At 44.6% G+C, this 19,512-nt stretch overlaps 1 protein-coding gene across 1 annotated transcript in view; it reads left to right on the plus strand.

Moving 5' to 3' along the window:
* LOC144125848 (lamin Dm0-like) overlaps nt 1–11,838 on the plus strand; it is a 30,346-nt gene extending 18,508 nt beyond the window's left edge. Inside the window, exons 6-9 of the mRNA XM_077659571.1 lie at nt 1,634–1,830; nt 3,177–3,281; nt 4,754–4,981; nt 8,723–11,838. Coding sequence (XP_077515697.1) covers nt 1,634–1,830; nt 3,177–3,281; nt 4,754–4,981; nt 8,723–8,761 — 569 coding nt within the window. The 3' untranslated portion in view covers nt 8,762–11,838. The remainder of the gene's footprint in view (nt 1–1,633; nt 1,831–3,176; nt 3,282–4,753; nt 4,982–8,722) is intronic.
* The last annotated feature ends 7,674 nt before the right edge of the window (nt 11,839–19,512 follow it).

Here is a 19,512-nt window from a genome sequence, read left to right on the forward strand (position 1 = left end):
TTGAGTCCTTGTTCTTGAGGTATGTGGACAGCGTGCATTTCTTGACTGCAAACTTCTCTGCGATCGCTGTCTTTGTTAGGAGATTACGTTCGACCTCCTGTAATATCTCCACCTTCGTCTTCAAATCCTTTGCGGAGTACTTTCCTCAGTTTGCCATGATTGGCACAGTCGATGAGACGTCACCAGCGAGACACCAAACAAACGAGGAATATCACGCAACACAAACTTCGCTAGACACCGTGGCAACAAAGACTAGGCGCAAGAGGGGCCGGGTGCTGCGTGCAGGATGAAGGAAAGGAAAGAGTCTTCGCTTCCCGAGCTGCACAAAAAACGGGTACCGGAAGTCACGCGTTCTCGCAAGGGCTACTGGGAGAGTTTAGCCGACGGCGCAGCCAATAGAATGCTGGGCGCAGCGGCGTCGTCTGCTGCATGGGCAGGCGCGCTGGGACGGCGCCCAAGTAGAGGGAAGCGGGGGAACGGGGAGGGGAGGCCCGCTTGATTGAAACGTTTATTTCCATCAGAAAAAAAGCGCGACTTCAAAAAAATGTGACGTAACTGCCTCTCCCGGGTACTTCCTTCCTCCATGGTCGCGTGCGTCTCCAATGGTCACGACCGCCTCGGCACAGCGGAAACCTGCAACGGCTTGCGCCGGAGCCACCGTGGCCGGAGCATAGGCGGCGCCCGCGGTAGGGTGGCTACCCGCGTGTCCGCGCGTCAGCCAAAAATAGACAAGCCAATGCTTCGACGCTCCGGCAGCGAAAACCTGCTACGGCATGCACCGGAGGGTTGGTTCGGGCAACGAAATTCACGTCTCACCTCGTGCGTGCTGACATGCATGCTGGCTTATTTTTTTCTCATCATTCTGCATTTTTTTTTTAATTTTCAGCGCATTGTATTTGCTACGAGGTGACTTCTATATGCGAGGAGCAATGCCAGCCATCGGCGCCTAGTTCGAATTAACCGACGTGGATACCGGCATATTCGAATTATCGGGAGTTTTGACCCATTGAAATACACAGGGCTTTGCCGGGACCAGCCGTCAGTTCGAATTAACCGGAAGTTCGAATTAAGCGATTTCGAATTAACGAGGTTTTACTGTATTCCTGTTTCTGGAGTGTCAGCCTCAAAACTGTAAAACTCTAGTTCTAGAATAGGCAGAATGATAACTTTACCTTTTATCATTCCTTGATGTCGTGAAAAAAGCTATATGCACTTGAGCAAGTTCCTGATCGGAAAATTTCTTGGAAGGCTCGCAGAAAAAAAGTTGCGTAGGTGCGTAAGCGCTAGCTTCACATTGAATTTAATAGCATATTTGGGATCAGCACGCAAAATCTCAAGTTCCCTCAAAATTTTGTCGTTGTGAGTATATTAAAAGACAAGATTACCCCCTTAGTGTGGTTTCTATGTTCCTTGCATATGTCCATGCATACAGTTCCTTTTATGTTTTACATTAGCCTTTGCAACAGCTGTCAGCTATGCAGCACTTTCTCTGTTTACAGTGCTGTGGAGTAAAAAATAAAAATTAGGAGAGGCGTAAAGTTTGTTTTGTGTAGAGTTATTGACATGCTTTGCTGTCTACTCAGCTGGCAGTGTTTTTGACATCGTCTGTGCGCTACTTTCCTTCTGTACCCAGCTTCCAGCCCTGCAGGCAGCACAGAGATGTTCGTGACACCGCTTCGAGGCACCAAGCGTAAGCGCACCTTTATGTCACACCACGAAGAACAGAGCAACACTGATGCCCAAGTGACTGCATCTGCAAAAGGAGACATTGAAGTGTCAGACCACTGCATTGATGGCAGATACGTTACCGTCCACAACAAGGGAACAAAGGTCAGTGTTTCCGCCTTTCTGCGCTATTTTCCAATTTAGATATCTCTCTCGCCCCCCCCCCCCCCCCCCCCCCCCCCCCCCCCCCCCCCCCCCCATAATCTTTCTATGCATGGATGGAACTTGCATTAGTTTCACAAGCCTTTTATTGCTTTTTCTCATCTCTATAGGACTATTAAAAGTTGGAGTGCAAAAAATTGCTGAATGCTTAACTCTTTCCTTATCGCAAAAAAATGACCAATTTTGAGTTTTAAAATAAAAATTATTACTTCAAGAAGTGGTAAATGCACTGCGCTCTGTAATCCATAAACTCATATTTCCGAACAGAGTGGCAGAGTTTTGTGCAATACTTTTCGAAAATTTATTGCATAAATATGCTGGTAGCACAATAAAAGAATACAAACAAAACAATACTAAGCCACTGCACTGAGTCAGAAATTGATTACAAAAAAATTTAAATATTAAATATACAAAGTGTTGCACATCTTCTTGGCTACCTTTCTTGCGATCTTCAGCTGCGTAAATAATACACCGCACTTTTTGTGGCCTTTCAAGTTAGGCAGTGTGACTGCTGTGCCACTATGGAAAGCAGTTGCATGGGGACATGAAGTGGCGGTAGGTGTGGGATGAATGTGCATGTTACATTTGTTCTGAGTTCTGTTCGTTTTTTTATAGCAGAGCTTGCAGTTCCTACTTTTCTATCTTTTTTTTTTTTTTTCGGTTGGTATAGTCTGATATAACTAAAAAACGCTGTGGCTTTTCCTCATCAAAGGACCCCTTTCCAGCCAATGGCATCGGTCGATTCTCATGGCCTTGCTAGCATGACAGTGCAGGGAGCAGTGCCACAAGAGAGGGCCCTATCCAGGACCGTAAAGAGAAAGGATTATCCCCTTTTATCTACCACTTCCTTCTTTGTCGCACTAGCAGGGTCATGAGATTCGGCTGACGCCATTGGCTGGAAGGGGTTTTTTGACTGGGATAAGCCACTGCATTCTTAAGTTATATCTGACTGTAGTGAATGGGTTCTATGAATGAAAAGGGGGCGTGGCCTTCCTTGACATCATCATAATCAAAAATCTGCTGGTGCATTTTGTAAAATATCTTGGCAGTATGTCGCAAACACACTAAAGCAACAAGTAAAACCATTCTCACCATTTACAAATCAAGTGCACTGCATAAAAAGCAACGTGAACGGCAAAACGAAACGCGCGAGCACGGCGTCCCTCATAGCCTGAGTCGCTGTGGGACCTTGCGAAACCAAACACACTCGCTTTTCTTCATGCCATGCCACCTAGTGCATCTCCCACATGAGTAATTTTTTTCCCCTTTCTTTTGGGAAAACTACTCAGGAGGTGCCTCTGGGCGGTTGGAAGGTTCACAGCAAAGCGGGCAATGACGAGTTCACGTTCAAGTTTCAGCGCACCTACACGATCAAGCCGGGTGCCTCCATCACGGTATGTACGCCTATTGTCAGAATCTCCTTGTCATTTTTTCATTCCTTATTATACGATGGGAATGACTAGCACGGAGAACCACTGCTGTGCCTAGCCATCTTAACATGTTCACTGCAGCAGCAATTTTCGAGGTTTTAATTTCTGTATGTCGTGGCTGGCCCCACCAGTGGGTCACCCTTTATTTTCAAAATGTATGAGTGACAAGGGCACAAATTGTGCGCTGTTTACCTGGCTCGCTCGTGCTGGCGGTCACTTTCCCAGACAAACAGTTGTGTCCAAATCCAAAACTACCGAACCGTTCGCTGTTTGGTTGGCCACTAGTCAGTTGGGCCGCACGCGAGGCCACCGTTTTATCGCACATTATCTCCTTTGCCTCCCACTGCTGGCTTCACGATTGTATCGTTGTGTGTTGATTGCTTTGAGCTAGCACACGTCATGCCATCCCGCGGGGAGCTACATAGCGTGGGGTGGGAGGGGGTATGTGTTTTATATTTGGTGTCAAATTTTTTTTGGCCAGCGAGGGGTGCGAGGGGGGGGGTGTCTATGTAAAGGCGGCAATATACAGTATATATTGTGCATAGGTATTTTAGGACATGTTCAGAAGATTTTCGCTTAATTTGTGAACCCCCTTTTTAAAGCCTTAATTTAAAGAAAAAAATGTGCTGATTGTGCGAGTAAATACAGTGTTACGCAGTTCTGCGTGCACTGGGTCGTGATATTATCCATGGTTCGGTCAAAACTACATTTTACTGCACACATAGGTCAACTTTGAGTCAGTGTATAGGTCGACTGTGATTATAAGTCGACTCCCCACCTTTGCAAAGTCATTTTTTGGTGTGTGTGTGTGCGTGTGCGTGCGTGCGTGTGTGTGTGTGTGTGTGTGTCGAGGATATTCTATTGCACTTTACCTTTGTGTGCTAGGAACCATACTGCGGGTTCACATTGACCAGGTTTACATTGCAGATTGGTGATGCGGTATGATTTGTGCAGTGCTTGTTTCTGAGCCTAAATAGAGGTTACTATGAGAAGCTATTTAAAGTGAACAGAAGTCTCATTCATGGCAAATTTTAAATGCATTTCATGGCCTGTCAAATCAGCATAAGTCTATTGATGTGTAGTTTGCGCTATGTTGTATGGTTGCTTATGACGTTTGTTATGCTGTCTGAATTGAGAGTTTGTTGACTTCACTCTGGTAGCTACACTCCGGTAACTGCACTCCGGTAACTACACTCCGGTAACTTGTCCAGGCTCTGTTTTGGTGTTTTGGCAGGACAAGTTGCCGCACCAAGTTATCATCAAAGACTTAGCTGCATTTTGCTTTTTTGTAAGATGTCATGTATTTCACTGAAAGTGTTGTAGGTGTGCTCTTTCTACTTGCTTGACTTTTTTTTTTTTACTTAGTAAAGTGGGCCATTAAATGCATGAAACATTTGCTTTGGCTTGCATGACGAACTGCCTTCATGCTGATGCAGATCTGGAGCTCCGACTGTGGTGTCACGCACAATCCTCCAGGAGAGCTGGTCATGCGCAATACAAAGTGGCCCAAGGGAGAGCAGAAGCGCACAACCTTGATCAACACAGATGGCCAGGAAGTGGCCCATCGGGAGAGCCGTCGGCACCAGTTCAGCCGCCTCACAGAGCGCAGCTCGGGCATTGGGGGTGCACCAGGCTTCCGCAGTGACCACATCTTCCACGACAATGTAAGCCTTCGTTCCGGGGTGTCTGGTTTTGGTGGTCTATCCTTGAAAAGTTGTGTGTGCTAAGCTGCTACATTCGTGAGCGATCGTCTAGCATTGGAAAGCTTCAAAATTTCATTTTTCATGTGATGAGGGCTCAGTCCTCCTGGAAAAAAAATTATTCTCTGGATTAGACTTTACTGAGATTCTGTTGATTCGTCACATGTACATGTCATAATAGACTGAATCCCATTATTGTATTCGCAGCTGTTTTAGCAGTTTCAACAAGGCAGGCAGAGTTGAGCCAACTGAAATGGTCATACGCTTATTATTAAAATGAGTGGTGCTACTTTCGAAATATAATACATGAAACAAACAGTGGCTGCCAAGAGTGGCTGCCATAAATTCACCTCTGCGGTTGAAGAGACTTGTGCCTCCTGCAAACATGGAGAGCAAAGAGCACCTCTCAGCCCACTCCTGCCCTGAAAGAGTATGGCACCAAAAAAACAATGAAAGAGGATGGCATTCAGGACTGGGGATATGCGTTGGCCAGGTGTGCATGGATATGCTACGGGGTCATTTGGCCTCCGTGTGTGCTGCGGCTGGAAACTGAAAGGAGAGGTGAGCGAGAGTGCCGGAGATCAAAACAACAAACTGCACACAATCTGCAATTCCCTAATGAGTGAGGTGCATTCCTGGAGACAACTCAGATTCATTGGCAAATTGTCTGTTAATTACTTCTTTCTGGTTTCTTAGCAGTGGCTTTGCATGCTGGCTTCATTTATTGACTAATTTATTTGTGCTACCACATGTGATTGCACTGTGTCACAAGACCAGCGCGTGTTGCGTATTTGCATGACGTGAGCGCAGAAATGATAATCCTGAAAGGTAAGCTTGCACTCTCTCATGGTTAATATGCTGGCGTAGGCTGGCCATTGCGCACATGTGCTGCGAGCAGTTTCATGTGTGTTTGAACCAATTTGACATGTGCCATCATATACAGTAAAAATTCGTTAATATGACAGCAGGACGCCGAAGCAGTTTGAATTAACCGAAGTTCAAACTAATGAAAAATAACAATAAATGAGGTACACTGGGATCGGCAAGCAGTTGGATGGTGAGACTGTCCTATTTTGTTCTAAAAAATTTCATGATTGCCTTCTGCTGTTTTTGCTGGAAAGCAGCTGCCAACATCTTCTGTTCTAGGTGCTTTGGCATGTACCATAAAAACCGGACTATAGGTTGGACCGGAATATAGGTCGACCCTCCAACTAAGCAATTCTAAAAATGAAAAAAATCTTTTTCAATGGAAAAAGTACCAAAAGACACCCTTATCTTGAAACAAATGCGACTCGACAGGTTGCACAATGGCGACAGCATTTATTTTCATTTAAATGCTGCTCATATGTACACCTGGCCAATTTTTTAACAGTATCGCACGCACATCGACCCACGTGTTTGTTTCTGGCACACAGAAGTACGGCGCCGTAGAGCAAAGCCTTTCCTCTTCATGAATTGCCGCGCCCAGGATGGCGAGCCCTTGAATTGCGCCCTCGTGAGTCTAGAGGCATGCGCGATCTCTACCGCTTTCATGCGTATGCATTCGGCAGTCACAGGCAGCGATCTTGCACGCAGCGCTGCATTTCCTTCCAATTCTGGATACGCTGCGGTCCGCCCACGAAATGATGTTTTCTTCTGGTTGCTGCAAGTTGTAATACACAGCTTCTGCCTACGCCAGTACTGAATGCTCTTTTCGGATACTCCAAATTCGCGCTGTGCTGCCAGGTTGCCGTGAGCTTCCGCGTAGCCAATCGCGTTTTTCTTGAAGGCGACGGTGAATTGTCGCCGGCTTCTGCTCATTTTGAAACAAAATGTGAAAAGGCAGCCTTTAACCAAACAACGGAAGCTCAAAATGGCGGTGCAACGACGTCACCATGCCACACTGCTGCTGATGGCGATGGTGATAGAGGCTCTTGACTTCAGCCGCCCATTGTTGCAAGACTTCCGTAGTTTTTCCGTCAATGACCGGTACATAAGACGGGGGTCGACTTTTAGTCAAAGTTCGACCTATATTCCGGTTTTTACGGTAGGCACGGAGGCACGCAGTTCGAATTATGGATGGCAAAACCAATTCACGTTTGAACTAACAGGCTATATTTTAGACAGACTGTATTGGAGCATGGACCGACCTAGTCGCAAAGTTAGAATTATCTAGAATTTCAAATTCAAGTTTGCAATAATGAGGTTTCATTGTATTTGTTTTTGTGCTGTCCCACGAAGTGATGAAACATGTACAGTTGAGCAGACGATGGATGTATTTTCCTCATAGCGTAAAAAGCTGTCAGTGGGCTTGTAAAACTGACCAATGCGTGCTGCTAAGTTCATCGCATGTCTGAACACATGAGTGATGTGCGCATAGAAAGCCTCATTCCACTTTTATTTTGGTTGCACTACAGCTTGCATTTCATTTGTGAGCATACCTCAAAGCAGAGTCGACGTCGCGTTGATCTTTAGATGACTCAGTACAACCAATGATGTTGCAGCACAAGTAAATTATTACATTAGCCGATTTTAACACAGCGACTGCGATGAAACAGTTGGAGAAAGTTACTATGAACCTTGGATACAGCAGATGGAGTCCACGCGACCATCAGGTTCGTTATAGGCGAGCTCGACTGTAGTTGTATCATGCCGTTAAAGCAGCTCGTCAGCAGCAAGGGCCTTGGTGAGGAGCACATAAATGCTCTGGAAAGCGCTGCCAAAAATTATGAAAAGCGCTGTCATAGGGTCTGCTTTGACGAAGCAGACATGCATAAGGGGCGTTTTTTTATTATTAAAGAAACTCCGCTTATGTTTGACATATTTTTGTGTTATATGGGAAGTCCACTTACTACATTGTTTGTATGCAGTGGATAAACCCATATGACTGTCAGGCTTGTGATAAGTATCTGACTGTGTTTTGTCAAAATGGCACTTCTGCTTCAAGGCTACCATGATCTATTGTCATTGGCGAAAAAAATTCTCTTCAGGACCTCTTGTAAAGCATGAAAGCGCTCACTGTATTTACTGCAGTGCTCCCTTTGTTTAGATCCACGCCTCAGTGGCTCAGTGGGTTTGGCATTCAGCTGCTGATCCCAAGGTCGTGGGATCGATCCCGGCCGTGGCAGCCACATTTTGATGGAGGCAAACATGCAAAAATGCCCGTGTGCTGTGCGATGGCCCGTGTTAAAGAATGCCCGGCAGTCTAAATTAATTCAGAGCTCTCCACTACGGCATCTCTCATATCACATCAGGACATTAAGCCTCGCATAGTACACCACCTTTGTTCAGAGTTGTTTTGGACAAAGGTAATTGCACCTCCTGAGCACCGTAATATTTCCAGACAAATCTCACACCATTCGTTGTTCACTGCTGTGCACTGCAGAAGTAACGTAAGATACATTGACTTTGTTGACACTTGAAGTGATCCATCCTCCTCACCGTTGTACTACTTGTGAGCAAACATATGCAGAGGCGCTGTTTGCCTGTCAAATCCCGATGTGAAGGCAGTATGAGGCAGTTTTAGATTTCCCAAGGCCACTTATGGCAAAGATTATTATGTCTACGAAGTCATCAGATGCCAGTTTTTGTCTGCGATGTTGGTGTCTGACATGTTGCCTTTGCCATGTGGTCAAATTGTTTCTGTTGTTACCCTTTTATTGGGATGAGAATTTTTCCAGTGCCTGGAGCGGAACTCCTCACTCACTGTGTGTATTACTCTTGTAGGTGGACCCAAATGACCCAAATCGGTGCAGCATCATGTGAACTGGCCGCTTTTGGAGGAGTATGTCATCGCATCCAGACAACAAAACTGTGCCATCAGTTTCATCACTGCTTTTCTTATCCTTTCTCCTGTTGCTTTTCCTTTCCTTTCTCAAGTGTGTCCATCATGGGATTGCCGAGTGCATGTCTCATTTTACTTGTTTTCACTCTAAGCATTTGTTGCTTGTGGAACTGTTTCTTGTCTAGTTTTAACTACATGTGTCCCTGGTCTTTTATCTTGAGGAGAAACCACACTGAAATGGCTTGGCATACTCGAACTTTTGCATTTTGATTTTTAAAAATTTGGAAAAAAAAAATTGGGATTTCTTACTGTTCTCTTCTGGCTCTCTCCTCTGTGCTGCTATTTTCTTTGTCCTCTTGAATTTTTCCGAATTGGTGCCACCTGTACAAAATCATATTTGTTTACTATTTGTTGACATCAGCACAACTTTCTTATTTCGTTGCATTAATATGTATTTTTTTTTTTTGCAACCAAAAAGATCATATCACATATATCCTGCCTTATTTTGTCTACTGCTTTTTGTTGTAGCATTTGCTGCTTGTTTTTGTACTTGTGAAGAAAAAACGAATACATATAAATATTTTCTTTGCTGATAGCTGGGAGAGCTTTATATACTGTTTGATATGACAGTAATTTCCGGCCTTTTAGCTGTTTTTGCGTAGCCATTGCTTGCATTTATAGAACAAAAGATATGCTATGGTAGAGAATAATGGAAGCCTCCTATCTTTGTTGCTAATTATTGACTTGTGCACATACATGCTGCTATGTTGAACCATCCTTGTTTGTGTGTGTTAAATCCGTGACAATTGAATCCACTGTTTTTATGAAAGAAAGCTTACATTATGCTCTTCTTGTCAGCTGTCTTCAGCGCGCTTTTAATTGGCTATGCTTATTTATGTGAACATCCCAGTCCCGGTGTTCTGTCCCCCTGTTTACCTTATGTGGTAGTGGAATTTCTCTTTTTTCTGTTTTTTTTTTGTTGTTGATTTCTTAATGACATCAGCAGTGTCCTACATGTGGTGCATAACTTCTTTATTGCCTGTTGTCAAGAGGGAAGAGCTCTTCACTTAAGTGTGGGTGGAAGCTAGAAAGGTGATGACAACCTTTCAACTAAAGTTTCATATCATTTGTGCACACAATCCTTCACAACTGGTCACATTCGTGTGTTGAAAACTATAGTTGAGAAAACTTGTAGTTCGTGGTTTGAGCATGAGCCATTTGTCACCACTGAAAATGAATACATTAGAAAACCCTTGTGTACCTCCTGCATATTTCTGTTTCATTACTATTCTTGCGAGTGTGTGCATGTGAGCACTTGTGTAATCTCCTTCCTGCATTATGGAGTGTTCTCTCCAAAAACCTGCCTTTCAACATTAATGCCTTGTTAACATTATGTGGTTTTAAATGGAGTCACTCATAGCCATAGATCAGCACACAGACATCGACGCACTTACTCTGATAATGGCAGTAGTACTTTCATTTAGCACATGAACATGGCAGTGTTGTTGGTAAACCCCTTGCACCTGCTGCATCTGCAGCCCTTGTTCTTAGTCATGCTTGAAATTTCTTGTGTTCTGTGCATTGTGCTTGGTATTGGCAGTGTGTGTGGCTTAACATCTAGCGTAGTGTAATCCGACTAATGCTCCAAGTTGCCCAATTAAATTACAGATGAAATGGTGGTGCATAAAGCTGACAAAGTTGCAACATTGCGATTCATGTGAGCAGTCTGATGGGGTAATGCAAAAAATGTGCCGAAATTATGTTTGGCCACCAAACGAAACACTGTGTGCCAGGCGCTAGTATGTACCATGCTTGTTCCTGGGCATAAGAAGTGTTTCTGGCACTGTTATTGCTGTTTATATTAAACATCAAGCTGCTCTTAACAACCCGTTCCACCAACCACAAACTCAACAAATCTGTGTGCCTGGTAACAAGGTGAAGCTTTGTAACGTATTTCTACTTGGCTATAGGTCAGAGAAGGTTCACGTGGGGTTTTTTTTGTTTTGTTTGCTGAATGCTAGCAGCTGTGGAGGTAATTGTTGGCAGAACAGTTCTTTTTGCATGGACTGTTGTTGTTGTAATCAGTGCCATTCTTTCTGGCACTGACCTGTGGGCATTGTCAGCTGGCATTTGCTGACATTGTTGCAGTAGTTTCTGTGAGCTGCGTATTGTGTGAAGGCCAAAGTTTGTAATTACCACCGAAGGGAATGTTTCTTAGCGAGCACACAAATTACATTTTTGTAAAGCACTTGTGGTGCAAGTGGAACGTGCTTATCTCCGAAAGGCACATGAACTGCAGTGCTTTTGGAAATTTTAATGGGTGCAGGGTTTCCCGTTGAGTGCAAAGCATTCAAAAATTGCATAAATCAAACTTTATATTATGTTAACTAGGTGTCTGGGCGTCTTTTCTTGAGTTGTATGTAGCTGCTTGTTCTCTATGACAATGTTTTTATGTTATTTGTTCGTTTATGTTAGGTAGCATTTCTTTAAAGAAAGCTAAACCTACAGTGCCAGTGACCACTGCCATGTTTCATCCCAGAGTGCACGCTGTTAGCAAGTTGCATACTGCATATGCACTACTATTTAACCTCGTGCACAATGCTGCTGTTAACATTATAATAGGAAACAAGGTTATTTCTGTCATGAGGTGCCCATGCGGTGTTGAGCATGCGTTCACGCTGCATTCCACAAAAGTGCCTAGCTGCATATCCGTCGAGCATGCAGTTGCAGACTGCTAGCTATTTTGCTTTTTCACAGCAGCCAAGCCTGTTAACCTTTATGTGGCCCTACATTTTCTCACCTGTGCAGTGTATTAGTATAGTCGGTCCTGCTGCCACATTTATGTCCTTGGTACAAAGACACAAGATCACTTGATTGTGTGCTTGTATTCAGTAATACCATGCACCACGTAAACTTAAACGCATTATTTGAAGTTGCTTTACTTTTCAGGCCTTAGTTCTACAAGAATGGTCTCTTTCAATTTGGAGATTTCTTGCCTGGCTGTGGATTTGCATTTTTACGGTGTACAAAACATGATTAAAGGTTGAATCAATTTCTATGCTGGTTTGGTGTTTCTTATTTAAAACCACTGTGCTCAAATAAGAATTATGGGCACCACCTCAAAGCACTTCAAGGTGTTCCATGTCTGCAGTGCATGATGTGTGCATACCTGCAAACTCCGAATTTTCCATAAAATGTACGAATTTGGATCGATATTACGATTTTACGAATCTTGCCTCAGATTTTATGGAAAATAAACTTTATTTGCGAAAACTTGAGTTTTTGTAAAAAAAACTGCACCGTTGCCCGTGGTACCTTTCGCCGTCACGAGAGTGGAATATAAACCACCTGTGAAATTGGCAGCAGCAGCGGAAACATTGTACAGTTTTAGTACATTGTTAATTCGACCCAATTAAATGTTTATTCCTACTCCTCAGCCCCCTTTCATTCAGATAATCTGGACTGCTGCCATAGTCCCGCCAAACGCCCGTGTACGACTGGTCTCCGGAGCTCGTTTATTCGTACGCCTGGGGTCTGGCATCGGTCAATTTGGACCGGCTTCCTAAGTGGTGTCCATGTATTCGTCTCCAGGTCTGAACTGCTTGTTACATTGCTTCCGGCACCCCTCTGGCATGTGCACAACTGCAGGTGTTTGGTGATCGGTAGACCCCGGCGATAGGCCGATGGAGAGTCTGGCCGCGTAGTTTCGTTTTCGAAGCTTCGCCGCTAGCTCGGAGCGGCAGCGGCTATCGGCTGTGCTTATCAGTCAGCCAGCCAAGCTACACACGGTTTAGAAGCCGATTGCTTTGTCACGGACATTTTGTTTGTTGAAGGAAATTCTGTGCTTGTAACATGCTGTTTGTGCGTTTCTTCACGTGCGACGCCACATGTGAGGAAGCTCTAGCGCTATCGCGTCGTACACTGAAGCGATGCAACAAGACATTTTTCTAAAAACGTGTACTGGCTACACCCCCCAAACTCGGTTGAAAAGGTTTTACGAATTTGAAAGCCTTCATGTTGGCAGGTCTATGCGTGGCATTTCAGTAGTTAACAATATCATTAAACAGGTTGTCCATACCTACAGATGCGCAAACTGCAGCCTTTTGTTGCTCTGCTCAACATGCGTCTGTGAGCATAGCGATGCCAAAAGCTTAGATGACTGTGATTCCTTGCAAGTCCCCCAAATGGTGATGTGCCAAATATCGGACCTGAATCTGTTCAAGCTGGTGGAAAATGAATAGTGTGTCATTTGAGAATTTTGCTGGTTGAAAGCTGTGCTCGTGTCGAATGCTGAATATTGCTTTGCATGTCATTATGGGCAACAACCCAGAGCTAGAGAAAGTGAAACCCCCGCAGGGGCGTCTGCAACATACAGGTGTTGGAGAGTTGCGACACAACGGGTTCCTGAGCATCCGGAGGGACATCCCTGCAGGGGGATGTTGGTGAGCAATGCATCACCACGGACCCGAGCACCCGCGCTTAGCTGTGCGTGGCTCAGCCATGTCCGAGGAAAAGGGGTTCCTGGTGGCTGAGCTGATGTCGAGCGTTAGGACCTTTAAGGCCTTTTGGTGGAGGCAACGCACCACTTTGGCCCCAGCTTCCTGTGGACAGTACCTCCGGCCTGACCCGATCGGGGAAATTGGCAGTCACCTTTTCCTATCCTCCCCTCCATCTTTAACTTTTCTATCTTCTTTCTCACAACTCTCCTGTCTCCTACTCACTTCGTTTTACTGCGATAGCTGTTAGCCACCAGTCCCTGGCTTGAGCATCGTCGCTGTCGGCAGTGGGTGGATGTCATTAATGCACCCACCGGTCATTAACGCACTCCCCTTATATCACGGTCAACCTGGGCCGCATAAACCTACAGATGGCTCTGTTTGGAACAGCTGCCCGCCAGTGCAGGGGTGCATCACTTGCCCACTACACCAGCTATCGCTGAATCTGGCGTTACCTAGTCGAAACCGTCCTGTGATTTTTTTTTATTCTTTCCTGGCGGCGAGGGTTAACCTTGTGTGGCCAACTACCCCGAGTTCTGTCATATTGGGTTATAGTTGCGGTGTACAGCTGGCATGGGCAGGACTTGCCCGCAAGTTCCTGTCTTGTCCCCTTGTTGAGCTCCGTGCTGGGCGGCTAGCACCGTGGCCGAACAATACACATTTCATGGCTGCCCTTCCCAACAAACTGATCACCCTAAAAAAAAAAAAAAAGAGAGTGCGGAGCGATTTGACTGCTCAGTTCTTAGAAGGAAACTTTCCTGGAATTCCATGTTCTACACAATGAAGAGACAGAAAAAAAATTGCCCGAACAGTATCCCCATTCTTGGTAGCAAAAAGCCTGACCGATGCCTTGGGTACAGGTTACAAACTAGAAAAAAATGCCCAGTAGCGACCTCCTACTGGAGCTCAAAGACAATGTCCAACATTCCACACTCTTGCACCATAGTGTAAATTGGAGAAACTCCAGTCTCAATAACTGCACACCTATCCCTGAACACCGTCCATGGTGTCATTTCCAAAACAGACTTAATCCACCTCACTGAGGAAGAGATCCGTGAGGGTGTCCGAGACCAGAATGTCATAAATGTGCATCGCATCAAAATAAGGAAAGATGACAAATACCTACAAAGCGTCTAGTACTGACTTTCAACTCGAGCACACTCCCGGTGTCCATAGAAGCAGGGTACTTGAAAATAAATATGGTCGTGGGTCACAAAGCTGCCGTGGCCACAAAACTTGTGCTAAATGCACCTCAAAAGAGCTTGCTTATGAAAACTGAAGTAGGAGCACTCCGTGCGCAAACTGTGAAGGTGATCACCCCATATATTCAAGGTCATGTCCCTCATGGAAGAGCGAGAAAGAGAATTACAGCGAAGACAACACATAATCACTTTCAAGGAAGCGAAACGACTCTTCCACACGAAGAACATTTCACCTTCTCCGCAAAAACAAACTTCACTGATGTGGTGTGCAGGGGCGGTGCACAACATAGCACTCCGGCATCTACCCAGGCCACTTTCATTGAGCCTATGACAGGGCCATCCACACCCCAGGCAGAGACAGTGAAGGCTGCTCTGCGATCTCCAAAGCAGGGAGCACCGGCCTACGGGTCGGCACCTCGCAGGACTTCCCCCGCTGCAGTACTTCCCCCGCTGCAGTAGGCCTGAAACTCGCGCATCCGCGAGTTCGTGGTCCTCCAGCACCTCTGGCAAGTTGATGGGTGCAACTCCCAGTCTTCCTGCTTTGCAGGGGCGGAACAGCTATCTGGAGCGAAGAAAAGACGGAGCCCTGATAACGGGCCCAGAAAAGAAGTAAATCCCTTCCCTTCCATTCCCACCCAAAAACACAAACATTACTTTTGCGGTTCAATGGAACTGTAGAGGACTGCTGAGGAATTACAGTGACTTACAACATATTCTAGAGTCAATGTTGCCTCTAGCTTTGTATCTTCAGGAGACCAATATTGGTCCACATCTTAAAACAAAACTTTTCGATGCGATCACGAGCAGGCAAATACTCTCGGGAGGCGTCGCAATTGTTATTCAAAGCGGTGTCCCTGCTCAAGAAATCAAACGCAGAACTTGAGGCAGTTGCAGTTAGCGACGTTACCTACAAAACAATAACAATATGTTCTGTATATCTTCCCCCACACATCACATTAACAATCCAAGATTTAGAAGGCCTGATCGATGAACTGCCGGAGCCATATCTGGTAGTTGGCGATTTTAACGCTCACCCCTGTTTTGGGGAAGCAAACGCTGCTACTTTAGGGGCCAAATATTCAAAGACTTTATCCTCTCAAATAATGTCTCTTTTAAATACGGGAAAAGCCACATATTGTTGCCCAAGCTCCGCAAAAACGAGCTTCAATTTAGCTTTCGCATCACCATCTCTAACGATTTTAAATGGGATGTGTTAAATGACCCGGTGGGAAATGATCACCTACCTATTGTCATCAGGATCTCGTCATCTACTCCAGTGTTCCCCACAAGACCACAGTGCTGAAAGGTTCACCTCGCTGACTGGTCACGTTTTACAGCAACTGCCACTCTAGAAAAAGAATTTTGTCGGGACCTCATCATAGATGAAATTAATGAAAAGTTTACTACATGCATAATATCAACCGCTACACAAGCTATACCACAAACAACAGGACTCGTACAAAGAAAAAGTATGGTGGACACGAGTGCACATTGGCAAAAAAACGGCAAAATAAAGCCTGGGCACTCTGCATTGGTATCCGACTGCTGAGAACTTGCGTACTTTTAAGAGGGCCAAGGCCAGAGCGCAGTATGTTGAAGAAATGCAGAGGAATCCTCGTGGCAGAAGTATGTGTCCTGAATAAACAGCTCAATAACCTCGGAGAAAATGTATGAAAAAAGTTCGTAAATTCACTGGTGACCATACTCCTTTCACACTTCCACTGACAGCACCCGGTACACAAACATCATTAGAAGAACAGGCTAATATATTGGGCGAGCATTTTGCTGAAGTCTCAAGGTCGTCCAACTACACAAACACATTCCAGAAGTACAAAGCAATAGCAGAAAAACAAACTTTCATCTGGAGCAGCAAGCATGAGGACTGTAACCAGACTATTACAATGCAAGAATTAAATGAATGAATGAATGAGCTGTTTATTTAGAAAGGGAGGCTCAAGTCCATTTGTTGGGGAATTTTGTTCTTAAGGAAGGGAAAAGTAGGGGTCTTGATATATGAAGGGACGACATGGGTGGTCTAGGCACGCTTTACACTACTTTGTAGAGGCCACTTAAGAATTAAATACGGTATTATCTTCCGGTAAAAAGACAGTACCAGGCCCAGACAATGCGCATTGCACTATGCTTGCCCATATTTCTGATGCTGCCATAGAGGCACTGTTGAAATTTAAAAGAAATGTGGATAACTGGGAAAATACCTGAGTGGAAAAAAGCAGCCTTAGTAACTTTTCTGAAACTTGGAAAACCAACAAGTCCTAGCAGTTACAGACCAATAAGCCCTCACCAGGTGCATTGCTAAATCTTTCAAATGTGTAATAAACATGAGACTAACCTTCATACTTGAATTCCGGCAACTTTTATACATGCATCAATACGGATTTAAAAAAGCATGTTCAACCACTGATCACGTTGTCTGCCTAGAAAACACAAACCGGGAGGCGCTCATCCACAAGCAGCACTGTATCGGTGTCTTCGACCTGGAGAAGGCCTTTGCTACCACGTGGAAGTTCAGCATTGTCCGTGACCTAGCAAAGCTAGGTATCCACGGCAGGATGCTGAACTGCTTGAACGACTTCGTGGCTGACCACACATTCAGAGTCCGCCTAGAAGCAACTCTCTCCATGACTTTCATCAAGAGAATAACGTACGCCAGGGATGTATTCTGAGCACAACACTCTTCATAGTAAAAATGAATTCCTTAGCTAAAGTAATACCCCAGTCCATAATGTATTCAGTTTATGTAGATGACCTACAGATAGCATGCACTTCCTCCAGCATATCTACCTGTGAGTGACCACTATAGATGACACCAGATAAACTGGCTGCTTGGGTAGAGAGAAATGGATTCAGATTTTCACTTCATAAACAGTAACTGTTCTGTTCTCATTGAAACAGGGCCTACAGGTCGATCCTAATCTATACTTGAACCAAACTGTACTACCAGTTAAACAAGAAAATAAATTTTCAGGGATCACTTTTGACAAGAAACTCACATTTCTACCACACACTAACAACCAAAAAAAGAAAGCTTCTCAAGCCCTCAATGTCCTAAAAGTGCTCTCACGAAAACGGGGGCGGTTCTGATAGAGCATGCCTTTTACAAATCTATCGCTCTCTCGTACGCTCTAAGCTGGACTATGGGTGCGTAGTCTATGGATCAGCAAGAGCATCCTACCTTAAATGATTAGACCCTGTTCATAACCTTGGTCTGTGCCCATCATCTGGAGCATACAGAGCACCCCCAGTAACCAGCCGTTACGTTGAAGCTAATGAGCCGCTCTAGAGGATTGAATAATTGCGTTCACATGCACATGCCTTAAAAATCCATTCTTTACCGAAGCATCTCTGCCATCCCATTGTCACCAAGTGCTCATCCAGAAGATTATTCAGCAACAAACCACATTTTATCAGGCCAATATTGGTGCATTTTGCAGATAAATGCAAAGAGTTAGCTGTACTATCAGGCCAATATTACTGCGCTTTGAAGATAAATGCAGAGTTAGCTATACTAGACACTCTAGAAAACATACTGAACAAGTTGGCACGGAAAAATGAGGGCAAGCGTAGACAAAGACGAGTGCTACTCACAACTGATGGTTTGTTCCAGACATATGCTCGAATAAATAGGAAAACCAACAAGAACAGAACAATAATGTCATAAACATCACATGTTACTCCCTATCAGAGAAGCAGACGGAAGTCTGACTAATGCACTCATCTCCACTGATGCGCATATGGAAGGCTTCCACGAGCTCACGTGTGAGTTGATCCCTGTGCCTGAATAGGATGGTCGGATGTCATTGAAAGATTAGGAGAACACTGAAGCGGGGGAGATTCCCTTGAAAATCTCCCTAAACATTGCCGCACGTGTAGCACAAACGAAAAGGAAAAGAAAATCCAGTGTAAACCGCTTTTCGACAAAACGACCATCCTATTCAGGCACAGGGATCAACTCTCATGTGGTCTCGTGGAAGCCTTCCATATGCGCATCAGTGGAGGTAAGTGCGTTAGTCACGACTTCTGTCCGCTTCTCTGATAGGGAGTACCTGTTCTTGACCAAATCATTGGGATTCACGGAGTAACATGTGATGATCATGACGGTACTGTTTTGTTCTTGTTGGTTTTCCTATTTATTTGAGCATATGTCTGGAATAAACCGTCAGTTGTGAGTCTTTGTCTACGCTTGTCCTCGTTTTTCCGTGCCAGCTTCTTCAGTACGTATATCAACCAACTAGCCCAACTTTCTGCACTCTAGTAAACATTACATCAAGACAAGATCATCTGCCGCCATGGTACAGCCTCCCCACAGTATGTGACTTCACACCGATACGTTTAGATAAAAAGCAAACTCTACACGAGCACAAGAATACTTTGCACTGCAAGAAAAATATGACGCCTATACTGAATTCTACACTGATGGCTCAAAAACAGTCATGTTGGAAGTGCAGTAATGCAACGAAACATGGAAAAAATAATATGACTGCCACAGTGTGCATCGGTTTTTAATGCCGAGTGTTATGCCATCTTCGTAGCTGTAGAACAAATAGTAAGAGAGAACATCCAAAACAGCATCATTTACACTGACTCCCTTGTATGCTCAAAGCACTGCACTCTAGAAATGCTGCTGAACCCATAATAGGAAACATCGTACATAATATAGTTAGTCACAACACAAAAACATAACATTAAATTCTGCTGGGTCCCCAGCGGTGTCAGAATAGTTGGTAATGAAAAAGCAGATGCATGAGCAGCACAGGCACAATTTGGTCAAATAAAACATGTGAACATACCACACAGAGACTGTTTGAAATTAATATACAGTAAATTGAGAAATAAGTGCCAGGATACATGGAAGGAGCAAGTAAACAACAAACTGCATTCTGTAAAGCCCATTTTGGGAGAATGGAAATCGTGTGGACACCAGGAATGTTTTACAGAAGTTGTTTTATATTGTCTACGCATTGGACACATGCCTTACACACAACTTCTTACCAAAACAGGACAAACCTCTCTGCA

Source organism: Amblyomma americanum, chromosome 3, assembly GCF_052857255.1.
Source record: "Amblyomma americanum isolate KBUSLIRL-KWMA chromosome 3, ASM5285725v1, whole genome shotgun sequence".
Classification (NCBI taxonomy): Eukaryota; Metazoa; Arthropoda; class Arachnida; order Ixodida; family Ixodidae; genus Amblyomma; species Amblyomma americanum.